The following is a 16,184-nucleotide window of genomic DNA, read 5'->3' on the forward strand; positions in this document are numbered from 1 at the left end:
AATATTCATGGGAAAAGGATAACAATACGCACAGGAGCAGAGATGAAAATAAGGTCAATGAAATACCAAATAATTCAATGTCTACACGTGTTTTTAAAAAGCAGCAACAGCACCAGTGGAAAACAAGAGCTCATTAAATGTTTTAGATAAGGGTAAAGTCCTATGTAATGCACAAATAGTAGCCAAATCTTACTCAAGTTTTGTCTAGGAGCCTAAAGCTTGCACAGCATTGTGCCTTTAGAAATTTGTTGATTAAGTGCCCTACGGAAGTAGAATAACTACGATTGTGCTTAAATGCCCTCAATATAACACCGCGGACTAATTGGTACAAAAAGCAGCTGCGCCATAAAGCAGGGAGAGCCAAGGCCAAGCAGTGAGCGAGACGCAACACTCGTGGGGGAAAGTGAAATTTTTAAATGTTTCTATTTTCTTTCCTTCCCCACAATTTGATTCCTTTGGAGACTGGATGAAATGCTGACGCTGTGAGCATGTGAGGGAAGCCCGAAAAGCCTCCAAAGAAAGCAATGATAAGCACGATTTTATGGCCTGCCCACAAAGAAAAGCCATTTCTCTTCTGCCGAAAAATCCGTGCTGAGTTGTGCCAAACAGGGAAGCCACACTACATATTGTCTTAAGTGGACAAAAGCTGGTACTTCTGTGAATGCCAAACTACATACACACTATGTTTAGAAATATTCTTCAGCGACACTGCACTAGATTAATCATAGTCTCAACAGAAAGGATAATCCTTTTCCCTCCTGCTACTCCCAATCTGCATTGCACTCCAAGATTTCACACACCCTCCTCATGCGCTTGTGTTCATGCTGTTTTACCCTTTGCTGGCTGGGACTGTGTTCTCCAGTTTGGTCTGCATGACGTTCCCTGTTTCTCTGCAGGCAAAATAATTAGCTTAACAAACCCCAGATGCATAGTCTGGAAAGGTTTTGAGATTTGGCAGCCTTCATTTGGATACAATGCAGAATGTATTTATTCAGTTTTAATCAGAGCAATTAAAAATACACTTCATACAAATTGTATTAGTAAATGGTGAAACAACTGCACACATCCACAAAGTGGTAAAAGATTCAGAAAGAAGGGATAGTTTACAAGGAATAGCCAACATTAGTGCAATCAAATGTGCCCAGGAAGTGTCTTTCAATTATGGCCACTTAACTGTAGATCTAGTAGGTTAACTCAGTCTCTAGACTTCAAATAAAAACTGATTTTGAAAAAAAAATGGGTAAGAGCAAGGCAGAAATATTCTAGGTAAATTAATCCCACAGTGGCATTCTAACATAAAATGTCCCATCATGTTCTTCAAGATTATGGGTGCCCCAAAAAAGAAGACACCCTATAAACAAACCCAATATGTCATGAAAACAGACTGATGGAGAGACATATTCGTTTCCTGAAAATGTAGCAAAGGTAACTTACTATATGGCATCATGGTCTGCATAACTTATGGCCTGATTAAATAGGAGTCTAGTGTCTCAATCCAGGGAAGTCATGCCCCCCTCCTCTATTCTGCCTTGGTCAGACCACATCTGGAATCCTGTGTCCAATTCTGGGTACCACAATTGAAGGGAAATGTTGACCACCAGGAATGTGTCCAGAGGAGGGTGACCGAAATGATCAAGGATCTGGAGAACAAGTCTTATGAGCTTAAAGAGCTGGACATGTTTAGCCTGCAGAAGAGAAGGCTGAGAGGAGACACGATAGCCATGTATAAATATGTGAGGGGAAGTCATAGGAGGACAGAGCAAGTTTGTTTTCAGCTTCCCTGGAGACTAGGACGCGGAACAATGGCTTCAAATTACAGGAAAGGGGATGCCAACTGAACATGAGGAAGAACTTCCTAACTGTGATAGCTGATTAGCAGTGAAACTCTCTCTCTGCCCTGGAGTGTAGTGGAGGCTCCTTCCTTGGAGGCTTTTAAACAGAGGTTGGATGGCCATCTGTCAGGGGTGTTCTGAATGTGATTTTCCTGCTTCTTGGCAAAGGGTTGGATTGGATGGCCCACAATGTCTCTTCCAACTCTATGATACTACTATGTTTTGACATACCTATGCTATCACTTTTGAAAGACTATTATTATTATTATCTGAAAGTATTCATTGAATTAATAAATACAGCTAATATATATAAAATGTAAAATGAAATTGTTCTTTGTGAAGATAGAATTTACAAGCCCTGGTGACAAGTTTCCTATCAGGAAGTTATCTCCTCCTGAGGACCAAACTAAGGTTATGATCAGTGTCCCAGATATTCAAATGTGATGAGAATACTTTTACATCATCATGAAACTGCATATTAAATATACCCAAAGTCCCAAATATATATGGCAAACTAATGTAACTAGGATTTTGATTTGAGAACAGAAATTACTCAACAAGACATTATTTCAAAAGAATGTTTTAAGAACTTGAGTTGCGGGACCAGAAAAGATGTTAAGAGCCCAAAGTTATATAATTTGATGGAATCCAGGCATTCTGAATTATTGCCCTGCTTGTTAGTTATGTGGTAGTCAATTGGTAGAAGTATGTGGGAACAAGAGTAGCATAGCACACAAGAGAAAGAGAAAACTGAAGTAGATTGGAACCAGCAGAACCCTAAATCCTTTGCTTGGCTATTTTGAGGCTACCTTTTATTACCTGTATAATTGGGAATCATCCTCTCCTAACCGTGAGGAAAATGAAGTTACAGTGCACAGCCTTTAAGTTGGCATATCCAATGACCCTTCATTAACCAATGAGTACTTAAAGTATTTTGGTAATGTGGAAGGAGGAACACAACAGCTCCTCCACCATAAGAGTAAAATAACAACCTGTTCTATGTGTGCAACTGCTGTCTCTGGAGAGAAAATGAGAAGAGATATAGAAATAGAGATATAGGAGAGATATAGAAAGCTTCTGCTCCTGACATATTGTTCTTCATCAATGAAGAAGAATATTCTGAACAGTAGACATGACCTACTTCTAAGAACTTTCAGATATGAACAGGTAGGTGACAATACTTACAAAAGGAATGTTATGTGCTCCCTGGAAGGCACACACAAATACTACACTACCTTTTGCAAAACTGTGGAAAAGCAAACTATAGGCTACTATAAAGAGTCCAAACAAAAACAGAAGTAATTTATTCTGGGTTCAGATATACTAGAAATTGTTCCTGTTAAAGCATGCAATATAATATCTGAGTAATGCCAACAGTAGTCTCTCTCCACTGAAAAACCTACTATGTATAGTGAGGGAAGTTCTAAATACCTACATTACTGGGGGTTTTTTAGCGTGGGAGTGGGTTAGGAGGAGTGGGATGAGAACTCCAGGTGCCTGCTGTCTTTATTGACCTTAAGGATGATATTCAGAACAACTGGGCATGTAGTGCAGGCAGGGAGCAGGGAAAAAGAGAAGGAGAGGGACGGACAGAGCATGCAGAATTAATTCACCTGATAACTGGGATACCATGGAGAGGAAGTGCAAATGGAGGAGGAAGTGAGCATGATCACTTTTTTAGGGCAGGTCCGAGAACGCTCCTTTTTCCTCATCTTTGTTTCAAAACAAAGAAAAAAAATAAAGCAAGAATGGAACGAGAAGAGTCATGATAACTGATTGTGGTATCAGCTATGGCAAAGTTATAGACTAAAGACTAAGGATGGGGAAGACCTGCCCATACCCCTGGTGTTTGAGATTTTGATTCTCAGGAACCTCAGACAATTAAGGGGTCATGGGACACTTAAGTCAAAAAAATCAGAAAGCCAAAGGTTCCCTCTACTCCCAAGTTACTCAAATAGCATATGAACTAGTACAAAAATTCCTGAATTACACTGATGCAGGCAACAGATTTGGAATCACACACTTGTACGGTCCCCAATTCCAGAAGAAAGTAATTTTTTATTCAACTACAATATATAGCTGTTTTTGTCTAAAACTCTACATCCTGGAGAAAAAATTGTATCTCCTTCACTGCTTATACAAAGTCTCAAAAATGCATAATCTGAATGAGGGTGGTCCTGCTTCTTGCTCTTAGTTCGTATTGCTCCAAATCTATTGAATGGAAGGTAGCATCACAACTTCTTACAATCTGATTATGATCTAAATGGCTCATTGAAAGTATGTCTACATATTTCTTATTTAAAACAAGGAAGATTTCTGAGCACCAAGGATTTTACTAACACTGGAGATCTAACTGAAATTTGAAAAAATATAGGATTCACATACAATAAGCTGTCTTGTATAATCTCTAGTGCTTATTGTATGTGAATCCCATATTTTTCAAATTCAGTTAGATCACCGGTGTTAGTAAAATTCTTGGCACCCAGAAGCATTTTCTTTTCCTATATTACCCAATGTTTAGGCAACTATTTGTTACAGCTTATCTCTAAAAATAACCTGCTCCTTCCAAACGCAAATAAATGATAGCAACCATCATAACACATAAAGTCCTACTCAAGATTATTTACTGTTCACTAAATGCTGGTGTCTGACCATTAACAGAATAGATAAACCATACCCATTCAGTACTAAAGTTGTCAAGTATATTCTGTGCATTTGTGTTCTCTCTCTCTTTCTTCCCAACCCAATAACAGGATCAAGATTAGACCAGACTTTTTCTCTCTCTTTTTTATAATTTTTTTTCTTTTTTCTTTTTCTTTCTTTCTTTCTTTCTTTCCTTCTTTTTCTCTTTTTTTCTTTTTTCCTTTTTTTTTTAACTTTCAACCTTTACCCATACCCCTATTTTAATATTATGTGAAAACTTCAATAAAGATCATTTAAAAAAAAAAAAGATTAGACCAGACCAAAAGGCCATCTAATGGTCTTTATTCTTTTCTCACAATTTACTTCTTGAGAACTTCCATGATGGAAACCATGAACTTCTTTTTATGTCACTCACAGCCCCTGGAGTTCAGTTGCGTGTCTCTCTTACTCTCAGGGGTATTATAAACTATTCTGATGAGTGGCCGTTGACCTATCGGAATTTGACTAACACATCTTAAAAGCCACCTGAGCACATTGGAACCTGTACAATCTATGGCATCATTTACACATGCGCTGCCAACCACTGCTCTCTGCAGCTTTTCATTTATCTACTCTGGGTTGCTTATCTTGCCGTTTTTGGCCCTGAGTTTCTCCTTTGTTTACCTTGATTAAAGCTGAACTCTGAGCACCTGAACTATATGGTCCAAGAAGAGTAATTCTACACATTTTCCTTGGTGGAGAGAATACATCTTCCTACATTTAGAGGAGTCCACAGGACAAACCCTTGCCTGCTGATTCTCATCCATTTTAGACCAAGCCTGGCCCTTTTCCTATAGGTGAGTGGTGGACTTTGAGCACTGAACACTATCACACTATCACAAATCCCCAAACAGGATACATTTCTGTGTTCACCAAAAGCTAGAAAGATGTTCTTATCAACAGTTTAAATTGAAGGGAGATTCATATGAAAGGACATTAGGTGACCAGTGTACTCTTCTTTCATCCTGATAGTTGTTTCCGGTTCTCCCAGTTGAAAGATATATTCGGCGATCGCGAAGTTCCAAGGACACATGCCTTGCTCATGTACTCCCCTCCAAAAAGGAAATGTTACTCTTTAAACCATAACTCCCAGCATCTGATAGATAGCATAACTGTCATAAAGAGTAAGTCATCAAAGCAAAGTACCAGACCAAATAGACTTCTTTATTATCTTTACAACACATTTTGACTCATCCACTCATGACTTCAAACATGCAATTTCTGGTTTCATAACCACCCTTCCCACACTATGCCCCTCTCTCACAAAAACAACACAAGTCTGTATGCATGCACGCACAGACAGAGAGACTCAAGTGTTATTATTAGTATGCAAATGAAGTATGAATCTTGTTAGTTTGTTGAAACGACCTTTCTTCACCTAAGATTTCCCTCCCCTTTCCTTTCAGAGCAAGACAGCAATTTCTCGTCTTTTAAATTATACTTACTTTCAAAGGGAAACAATCCCAAACTCCTCAAAGTAGTGCCCGTCAGAGCAAAATATACGTATTATATGGTAATGCCCAGAATCCACAGATATTTTATTCACAGCTCTATGAGATCATATAAACACAAGGAATTGACCCCGGCATGGGTATGAAAATATAGGACTTGTATTATATTATAACATGGTCCAGTGTATTATAACATGGCCCAATGTGTCTGCATGTTGGTACTGAAGTAATAATGGTGATGGCATTGCTACACTGTATAAATTTTGCTTTCCATACATTTAGGCATCACTGCATAATACAAGGATCATACTGAAATTAATGTTGATATGCCATTTACTCTGAAATAAATATAATGTTATTATATTACCAGATAGAGTAGTTCTCAATGCATGACTGGTACGTTTTTTGTATTACTAGGTGTTGCATAATTCATAGATATGAAGTTGAAACAAAGAGCAGTCTTCGAGGTCTTGTCTAAAGAAGGATGTGCGGCTGGTGATATCAACTGAGAGATCAGAAATGAGTATGTTGAGCCAACAAATGATGAGAATAAAATACAAAGATGGGTGAAAATGTCAGAACCAATACTGAAGAAAACCATAAAGTGGAAGATCATCAATGCAGTCACCAATGCCAACCCAAACAGAGTGGAGAACATGATTAACACATGTAACAATCTGAGAAAGTGGAGAGGAATTTGGCTGTGGTTACAGGACTGATAGAAGATTATTCACAACCATAGATACAGGAGAAGTGTACCAAGCGTGTTCCCCATCAATTAACAACTGGTTTGTAAGAGAAGAGACTGCACATTTATTTGGAATTACTGGTAGCACATGAAGCCCACGAGGACACAAAACGTTTGCACTGGTGATAAGATGTGAGCATACCTGTATGAAACAGGGACCACTGGTGGAGAATATTTTGAATAGTCCCATGATGCATACAAAAAGACAAATCTCACCACAGAGATACAGAGATAGTGAACGCTTTGAACTACATTTCTCAAAGCAAAGAGAGGTATAATGCAACCTGGTTAAGAAAAAAAATCCAATACATCCAGAAGAAGAAGAAGAGAGGGAGAAAGGCTGAGGTCCTCTCATAAAAAAGATGTAAAGTTCAAAAGTAAACTAGAAAACAAAATATTGCCTAGCTATGCACTCCTCTCAAATATTTAATTGAGCTAGCATACTGGTCAAGTAAACTGCTAAAGTATTTTGATATGCACACACACATACATATACATGAAATGAATTATTTACTGCTCATGGTTGACAATTTTAAGAACAAAGGGTCAATTCAATGGAACTCCTACTTGTGGCCATGTTTTCTTGAGAAAAGAAACCAGAAATTATATTTTCACATGTTTGGAACCTGTTAAGTCAAAGAAACAGGGGGGGGGGGGGGGAACCTGCATCTGAATTATCAGATATGAATCACCAAAGAGTAGGATAATGCTCAGGGAAATTATGAAAACCTCTTGCTGTAAGCAAAAAGGACCCTGCAATGTATTGTAGAAATGATCGGAAGCTATATTATTAATACTTACTAATCATATTAGTAAGTAAAAATGAAATATATCAAGACCGGAGAGTGGCAGAGGAGTTTTTCCTATCATGAAAATTCTTGGTGACAGTCCTTTTCTTCTAAAGGTTAATGCTCAGGAAAATTATGAAAACCTCTTGCTGTAAGCAAAAAGGACTCTGAAATGTATTGTAGAAATGATCAGAAGCTATATTATTAATACTTGCTAATCATATTAGTAAGTAAAAATGAAACATATCAAGACCTGAGAGTGGCAGAGGAGTTTTTCCTATCATGAAAATTCTTGGTAATGGCCCTCTTCTTCTAAAGGTGTTAATAAATAAAAATGAGGATTTCTGTAGATCAAATTCGTAAGTGAAGCTTGGTCATTAGGAAAGAGGAGCCCTGACTGTAGGAAAGGATGAGAATGTAAGCAATGGCTTGCAAGGACAATTACTCCTTTGTCTTGGAAAATCAGGCAAGGAAAATGTGATTAAGACCTAAACATCACTCAGCATTAGGAAACGCCACTTTATCATCAACTTATTTTGGAAGTTGCATTCCTTCCCACCTGTTCTTGGAATGATTTCTCAATCAGATCCCAAAGCAATTCAGCACACCTATCATACCTTTCAAGAGACACCAGAATATAAGTTGAAGAAAATGATCAAGAGGCATAAAATATTGACAAACTCATGTCCCAAAGTTATATGAATTAGTCTTAGGGCTGCAATCCACTTGGATGTCAACCCAATTAAATTCAATGTCCTGAATTAAACATGACTAAAATGGTTGCTATTAAGATCCTGAAATTGTAATGATCATTTGTTGAAGAGAGCAACTCAGCTTTTTACTTTAAATCTTTCTTTCTTGCAAATGAATTCAATAGTTCTTGGTATTAATCAAGTAGCTTAAGCTAGCTACATTCAAGAGTATCCAAGTGACTTGGATAAAGTCCATCCACTATTTTCCCACTTCCATTGGACTTCGGAAGGCATACGTAACTTTGACATGATAGGGGTGGAGGCATATGCCTTGTATCCAACAGCTGCCACTCAAATTAAAAATGATCTTGATGACTAGCCTCTGCAAACGGATGAACTTTATAATGATATGTCTAAAGCATAAATGTACAGATGTCAAATTAGCTCAACTAGTTGTCTTACAGACTGGTGAACTTAACTCATTTTCAAAAATACTTCCACTTCTTAGACAGATGCAAAGTGGTGAAATAACATGAGTTGCAATGTTGCTATCACCCTTTCCCCATTTACAAGTTACTTTTAATCTTGTATATGTGAGCACTACACAAAGTAGTATCTGTGGATGAGTAATCACTGTCATGGTTGCAATTATTTGATTAGTACTGAGCATATAGATTGTAAGAATCTATATACTCGGTGTTGAAAACTATGTTAGTACAGAAACCACAAGACAGTGTAGAAGAGGATAAAACATGGTTTCTAATTATAGGCAAATTCACATATTTTTAAAAAGACCATACAACCATTATATATACATTTTTAGAGATTGCTAAGGTCGAGTAAATTGTTTCGGAGAATGGAACTGGAGCGAAGGTGAAAAAAGTTCAAAATCAAATATAGCAATGGCAAAAGAAAGGGGACAGTTCACAGTTCTATGTACCTATGGCAGAAAATATTAACTGGTACTCTGTAACCTCATGTTCTGAATCTTGAAAAATCACCAGCTCAAGGCATTACAAGAATTAGGTATGTTTAATCGTATGTGTTTATGGCTTTAATACAGAATAAGGGGCTGGTTTTCTAGTGATTTGGATGTCCTCTATGAAAACTTCTCATTGATACTAAAATATATTAGTGTCATTAACTGATTCCATTATTCTAATCCAAAAATGAAAAATTTGCTAAACTAAAAAATTGCAAACTAAAAGACAAGGAATACTGCTAAATACCCTTCAAAACAGTGATCCAATGATTGGAAAAGACAATGTGAATAAGATGGATTTGAAAGTATAATTAATGTTCAAAAGGAATGGTAAAAGATGCAGTTTGACCCCCATATCCATGGGGCCAATATCCAAGGCTTCATTTATCCACTTCTGACAAAATATGGCCTCTTTAGTCATTTTCCAGTCCTCCACTGAGATTCTATAGTGTTCTTTGGTCAGAGGTTCTTCATTTCAATAGGGTTCACTATTATCCATGGTTTTGCATATCCACGTGAAGACCAAGAACGTACCCCCCCCCCCCATGGACACTACTGATAACAGCTATATCTACTTCATAAAAGAGATCTCTATCACACTCATAGACAGGAATAGTGGTGGTGGTTTGATATGAAGAAGCAACAGCCAAGGGGCGGGGTGTGTGAATTCGGGTGGGGTGAGCATCACAGTCATTCACTCTGTTCCATTTTACCTGTTTCCACTGAGGTAAGGGGGCAAGACGGGCCTGTTCTCTCTGTCGGTAGGCTGGCTGGCTGAGAGCCCGTTCTTGATAAGGCTGGACAGACCGTTGCATGCAGGTCATAGAGTAAGCAGGATGGAGGCCACGGAGGGCAGTAACATAAAAGGTAAAACAAAACTCACAAAGAAACCCACAAGGGGATGGGGAAGATGTTGGGCAGGGTGGTCAATGGACAGACATTGAGGAGGGGGATACGGAGTAAGGAAAAATTAGTTGGCAAATAAAATATAAAATTCATGAAAAGGGGGAGGGATAAATTAAAAAAATGGAAAATGAAGATGCAGCTTGCCATGAAAAAGGCCATTATCAACTATGGCATCAGCTGAGGGTTTTAAATAAGCTTAAGTTGGAAATGAAAGTCTTTTCCAACTACTAAAGGCATTGCATTTCCAAAACTCATTTCAGAACAGTATGTGAGCAAAAAAGTTCCTCAACTAAGATGGCTATCAAAGCGGAATCCTACACAGTATGGCCTTCAGAAACTATTTTTTCAATGTTGAGGCTTCTGGAGGCCTCTGTCCTTTAGTCCTTTATCACTAAAGATGGATGAAACTGGACAGGGATAAAGAACCTGCACTAGGGGGATAAGGGAATTTTATGTGAGAACTTCTTGGCTTCTGTTAGACCTTCATCCCCAGCCTCTCAGGAAGAATAAAGCTTTTCTGAGAATTGCTTAGATACATTAGCATTGCTTTTGTTGTATTTCAGTCAATGATTGTGCCTAATGTCAATGAGGAAGTGGATCATGGGATTTCGGGGCCTGCTGAGCCTGCAAGCCAGCATGCGATTTTAAGTCCTGAAACTGAACGTTTTGTGTCTCTTGCAGTTAGTGAAGGTGAAGGCCACATTCCAGAGAAGGGCCTTTTCTCTAGGGAAGTGAGTTCAGAAGATGAACTGCTAGGTAGAGAGGTTAACGAGCTCTTACATAGGAGGCTCAGTTTTCACAACTTCAGATGACTTTCAGAGTCCACAAAGTTCACAGCGATTGTTAGAGGAAAAAATCGTTATCAGTTTCCCAGGGTAAACGCCATGATTTCATGGCTTTATTAGAGAGACTAAAGGGATCTTTCAGCAGTCTGGTCAACATTGGACTTTGAAGCTACATCTCTAGTCTAGTCCAAATCAAGCCTGCTAATGGAATTCTAGTTTCATGTTTCCAGTTGTTGATGTTCCAAGTTTTAAGGATTTGAGTTCTGTGTATTGGATTTTATACTGCCTTGTGTATCCTGATTATTTGCATTCCTAGTTTTTCATGCAACTCTTGTACCTTGAATCTTATGGAGTACTTTATACATCTGGATTTGGGGTTTTGTTTTGTTTTTGTTTTACTATTTTTGCTGAACTGCTTTTTAAATGTTCTGCAATAAACTGCATTGCTGATTTACACTGGACTGGGGTGTGGTGGTTACGTACAGAGGTGCTCCTGCCCCGGAATACAACAGCTTTGGAACATGTAGCAAGTCTAGCGTGGGAAAAGTTGTTTTTTTTACACTGCTACTTCCGGGCTGGGTGCTTCTGACAGAAAAGGAACTGATTCAAGCTGTGACATGGATTGGCTTGAATCCATTTACTCCTTTCTCCAAAGGCCTTGGTATCATTGCTTCACCTGAAACTCAATGTTTGCTGCTCATGATAAAACAGTTTGTGCGCATGATGACGGGAAAAATGTACCTGTATTCTAGACAGCAAGCTAAACTATCTGGACGTCTCAGCGATGATAGCTTTGGATACCAAGACCATTTTCCCCAAGTAGAAAAGCTGTCTATATATGGAGTAATGCACAGGAAAACCTATGGAATGTCTTTTCCCATATGTTCAACAGATAGCAATCTACCAAGATGTATAGGCTAATGGGAAGGGGCAGATGGGTGATGCCAACATTATCAAGAAGCTAACTGCAGTCGGACGGACAAGGAGAGATTGATCAGGCCTCTGCCATTTGTAGGACCTACTTAAGGAATGAGCAACATTCTTGTAGTCCTTTGTGCTCCAAGAATGCTTTCTCCAAAAAGCCCACAAGTGTCTGAAAATGGAGGATCCTCACTATGACAGGCATGTTCTCTACTGGAACCCAGAGATACCTTGTTTCTGTTCTGGCCAAAGTCTAATTCTTTTAAAATCATCTCTGACCCCTCTCCCACCAATAAATATAAAGCCCTCTTGTACCTGTCTTCGTATTCCAGAGGACTGTACAGGGGCATTCTCCTCAAATTTGGCCAGCAGCTGCGTTGCCATGGATTTAACTTTATTCTGATTCCCAACGGCAGCATCAATTCTTCTCTCTGTCAGGGCGCTGACCAGGGTGGGCCTCTCCTCTCGGTAGCTTTGGGAAGTGTCCTCCTGGAAAACCAGAGAATAATTTAATAACCTGTACGAAATCCATTCCCTACACATAGAAAACTAGCACGGCAAAGAAGAGATTAGGAAATACCTCTCTTCCTGGCATTTGTTATTAATCTGACGGTTACTAACAAATATTAACCTTTCATTTGTTTCTATGTTTGCTGTATAGATGACCATTCAATTGGGTGTGTAAGCTTGCAGTCTGAAGTGTCACTTTATTCCGACCACATTTTCTCCTCTTAGCTAAGTGTCTGTGAAACATAGTCCTGGCAATTAGTTTAAGCACCTTTCAAATATTTGTGGTTGAGCACCTTTCAAACGTTTGTGAATGTATGCTGTTTCAGGCTATCTTACAACTGGGTTGTTGTAAGCTTTTCGGGCTATATGGCCATATTCTAGAAGCATTCTCTCCTGATGTTTCGCCTGCATCTATGGCAAGCATCTTCAGAGGTTGTGAGTGAAGATGCAGGTGAAACGTCAGGAGAGAATGCTTCTAGTGGCCATATAGCCCGAAAAACCTACAACAACCCAGTGATTCCAGCCATGAAAGCCTTCGACAATGTCTTACAACTTCTTTAGATATAGAATTCTGCCAGGGATTGGAGAATGGCTAATTGATATTTCCATCAGGTTGCAGAGGCAGGAGAAGTTACTTAATTAAGTAGGTAATATGAAAGTTTGGCTTAACAGCTTTAATGGGAAAGATTCTGGCATGAACACACAGATTATTGGAGAAAGACCATTAGAAATACTGTTACTTACATCTTCCGACTGGCTTGTTTTTCTCCTCTTTCCTGCACCATCTAGATCTTTCTCCTTTTTATCCTAAACACAAAAAGAAGAAAAGCTCGTGCTGACCATCACTTTTTTTTGCAGGGTTATAGGAGCTTAATCAGGCCCTATCCCACTGATCCACACTGCCAAACCTGCCAACTGTGGCCCTCCCTTCAGAGTTGTAAAAACAATTCTCAGCTCAATATGAAAAACCAGATTTAACTGCTACATGTCAGGATACACTCTATGGACCTGTATATTATCACCATTTCATACAAATAATCTGAAGTCCACTAGGAGATCCCTGTGTTCTCCTTGTTTTCTTCAGAATTGTATAATTATGAGTTCATGAGCACACTCCCTGCAAACTCTCATCCAAGACAACCATAACTTACCTTTGGTGTCCGTTTTCGAGATATGCTCTGGCCCAATTTGCTGAAAAATGAGATCGGAGACTTGGTGCTAGCTATTAAAGCAGCCTTTTCTTCTGCATTCAGCTCCAGATTGTCTGTGAACAAAAACACAGCAAAATTGAGTCTCCTAAAAAGAATCTCCTATAAAGTTCAAATTCTAAGCATTTTTACAATTATTTTATTCTTTCCTCTGCCCCTATGCTCTCATCTGACTACAGTTTCTGCCACGAAATGTACAACTTAATCCTCCATTTAATCATGTTTACATCCTAGAAAATTCAGGATCAATCAGGCCATATTTGTCTACTCTCCTTATCATGTCAATCCATACAAGTAAGCTGGCAGAAAATAATGAAAACACAGAGACTATTCAATAAGCTGCATATTCAGCACTTGTGTTCACTGTTTCTGGCCAAAGTCATTACCATTATTGTGGAGGAACCTTTACAGTAAGACCCCATAACCATGGAACCAACACAGTTTCAATTAATCACAACCACAGGAGTCCACAGTGGTGCAACGGATTAAACCCTTGTGCAAGCAGGACTGAAGACCAACAGGTTGCAGGTTCGAATACAAGGAGAGCGCAGATGAGCTCCCTCTGTCAGCTCTGACTCCCCATGCAGGGACATGAAACCTCCCACAAGGATAGCAAAACATCAAAACAATTGGATGTGCCCTGGGCAACGTCTTTGCAGACGGCCAATTCTCTCACACCAGAAGTGACTTGCAGTTTCTCAAGTCGCTCCTGACATTAAAAAAAAAAAAACCCACAGAAAAATGGTCTCTCTAGAAATCTTCAAAGTTTTCCAGGTGTGCTTTTTCTTCAAATTATCACAGGGTTGGCTTGGCGGACCTAGCAAATTACTAAAGATGACACCTCTCTAGGAGCCCCTAGGTCCCTGAAGATGGCTTTATGGTATCCTGGGACAGGAAGTCACATAAATTCAGTCCATCTAAGAAGCTTCCTTCCAGATATTGCTTTTAACTTCTGCTTACTAATTTGAATGGTTGTCTAAATCACCTGCTCTCAAAGGAACATCACTATTTTCATTCCAACTTCTTAAACATTAAGAGTTCCTCTAAGATTAAGACTTCAACGTACTAATAACGCTCCAGTCACAATTTTTAGCAGTTCATGTGCTAGGCCACTTGTCACTTACCACTGGAAGAGAGGGAGTCCTTGAACATTTCATAGAATTGGGTGAGATACATGACCATGGACAACTTGTCTGGTTCCCCAACTGATGCCATCTCTTTGCCAGTCATGATCGGAGAGATTCCAAACTCCTTTTCAGCAATATCAAATGCCAGCTGATTATTCTTCTCCACGTTGTGTTCGTCTAGAGAATCAAAGTCTCTAGAATACAGAAAATATATTGTGACAGGGTTTAGTTGGGAAAACTCAACAATCCTGGCTCGAATCCTAACTCACAATGCGAGCCTTAGACTTTTCCTCATGATATCCCCTTCCAGCAATTTGGACAATTATGCATGTGAATGTACTTTTTCATTTAATCTCAGTTACTTACATGAGATCGGGGCGATATCGATGGATAATGGCACACAGTGCTAAGCCACTCTTCCAAGACATTGTAAGATCAGTTACATTTACACCAGCGTATCCATCTGTCTGCCTCTGACACCAGCCCAAGAGCTTACTAGAGCGAGCCACCGACTCTGAAACAAATAAATATTGAGATATCTTGGACATCTGATCTGAACAAAAATCTTGTTCATATTGTATGCATAGTACTGCTACCCACCACTACAAATGGCTCCCTAATGTTACAAAAATACAACCCATCTCTGATTTTGTGCCAAATTAAGTTTTGTTATCATCTTTATATATACAAAGAAGTTTTTTTAATTCTCCTGTCTATGCATAATAACATGAAGAATGAATCATGCATTTTAAAGGAGTGGGAGGATCAAAGGCCTTCACAAAACACAAAACAGCTTGAAAAAAATATTAAAGCAAAAGGAGCAAATGGCACCAAATAAATGGGACAGAAATGGAGCTCACCATTCCTTGACAACTTTGGTGTCCTGGAGTTCATCAAGTTCTCTATTTCCAGGTGTATGTCTTTCAAGTCTCCCGTATCATACAAATGACGTACCTGTGCATTTCAAAAAGATGAGATCTATCACATCAAGTGGCAAACAATGGTCTAAAAAAGAAAGTCTTTGTTTAATGCTATACAGCCATAGAACTTATATTGCCTTAATAATAATAATTTCACCATCACCGTCATCAAAGCTTTATTTATATCCTGCCCCCTCTCCCCAAAAGGACTCGACGTGGCTTACAACAGAACTCACATGTGGAAGAAGGCTGGATATAAATCAATTCAATAAACAATTAATTACTGGCATTGATTTGTGAATTTGAGTTTGGTGGATTTGGGGATTCCCCAACTCTTTTGACATTCTGGAAAACCAGAATGTCAAAAGAGCCTGCTTTTCCCCAAGACTGAGAGCCAAAGCACCAGTCATTTCTCTCAGCTCTGCTTGCAAGACCTATTTTTCATTTCTTGCTCAACTACATTTTTAAAAAGTACCATGCACTCAAAATAACGCATTTTAGTTAGAGTTCTGCAGATAACTTCCCCCATATTTTACGTTTGCAACTTCTCATCACAACTGGGATACCTTTAGTTCTTTTTGACTACCACTGCCAAAATTCCTCAGGTATATTACTAATAGCTGTTTGGCTGG

At 38.9% G+C, this 16,184-nt stretch overlaps 1 protein-coding gene and 1 long non-coding RNA gene across 9 annotated transcripts in view; one reads left to right on the top strand and one right to left on the bottom strand.

Annotated features, from left to right (window-relative positions):
* MICAL3 (microtubule associated monooxygenase, calponin and LIM domain containing 3) overlaps positions 1 to 16,184 on the bottom strand; it is a 242,698-nt gene that overhangs the window by 88,665 nt on the left and 137,849 nt on the right. For 4 of the 8 annotated variants that reach the window (XM_060776669.2, XM_060776673.2, XM_060776671.2 and 1 more), the window contains exons 11-17: positions 15,493 to 15,586; positions 14,999 to 15,146; positions 14,630 to 14,826; positions 13,449 to 13,561; positions 13,042 to 13,104; positions 12,103 to 12,276; positions 9,889 to 9,972 (exon numbers count right to left, since the gene is read on the bottom strand). In XM_060776669.2, the coding sequence (XP_060632652.2) occupies positions 9,889 to 9,972; positions 12,103 to 12,276; positions 13,042 to 13,104; positions 13,449 to 13,561; positions 14,630 to 14,826; positions 14,999 to 15,146; positions 15,493 to 15,586 (873 nt within the window). Of the gene's footprint in view, positions 1 to 833; positions 891 to 3,445; positions 3,545 to 9,888; positions 9,973 to 12,102; positions 12,277 to 13,041; positions 13,105 to 13,448; positions 13,562 to 14,629; positions 14,827 to 14,998; positions 15,147 to 15,492; positions 15,587 to 16,184 lie in introns of all 8 variants that reach the window. The other 4 variants (XM_060776676.2, XM_060776674.2, XM_060776672.2 and 1 more) reach the window with 2 other exon arrangements.
* LOC137097208 (uncharacterized) lies at positions 5,223 to 6,538 on the top strand. Its single transcript, XR_010910058.1, has 2 exons — positions 5,223 to 5,311; positions 6,383 to 6,538. It is a non-coding gene; the product is annotated as an uncharacterized lncRNA (long non-coding RNA).

Source organism: Anolis sagrei, chromosome 5, assembly GCF_037176765.1.
Source record: "Anolis sagrei isolate rAnoSag1 chromosome 5, rAnoSag1.mat, whole genome shotgun sequence".
NCBI lineage: Eukaryota > Metazoa > Chordata > Lepidosauria > Squamata > Dactyloidae > Anolis > Anolis sagrei.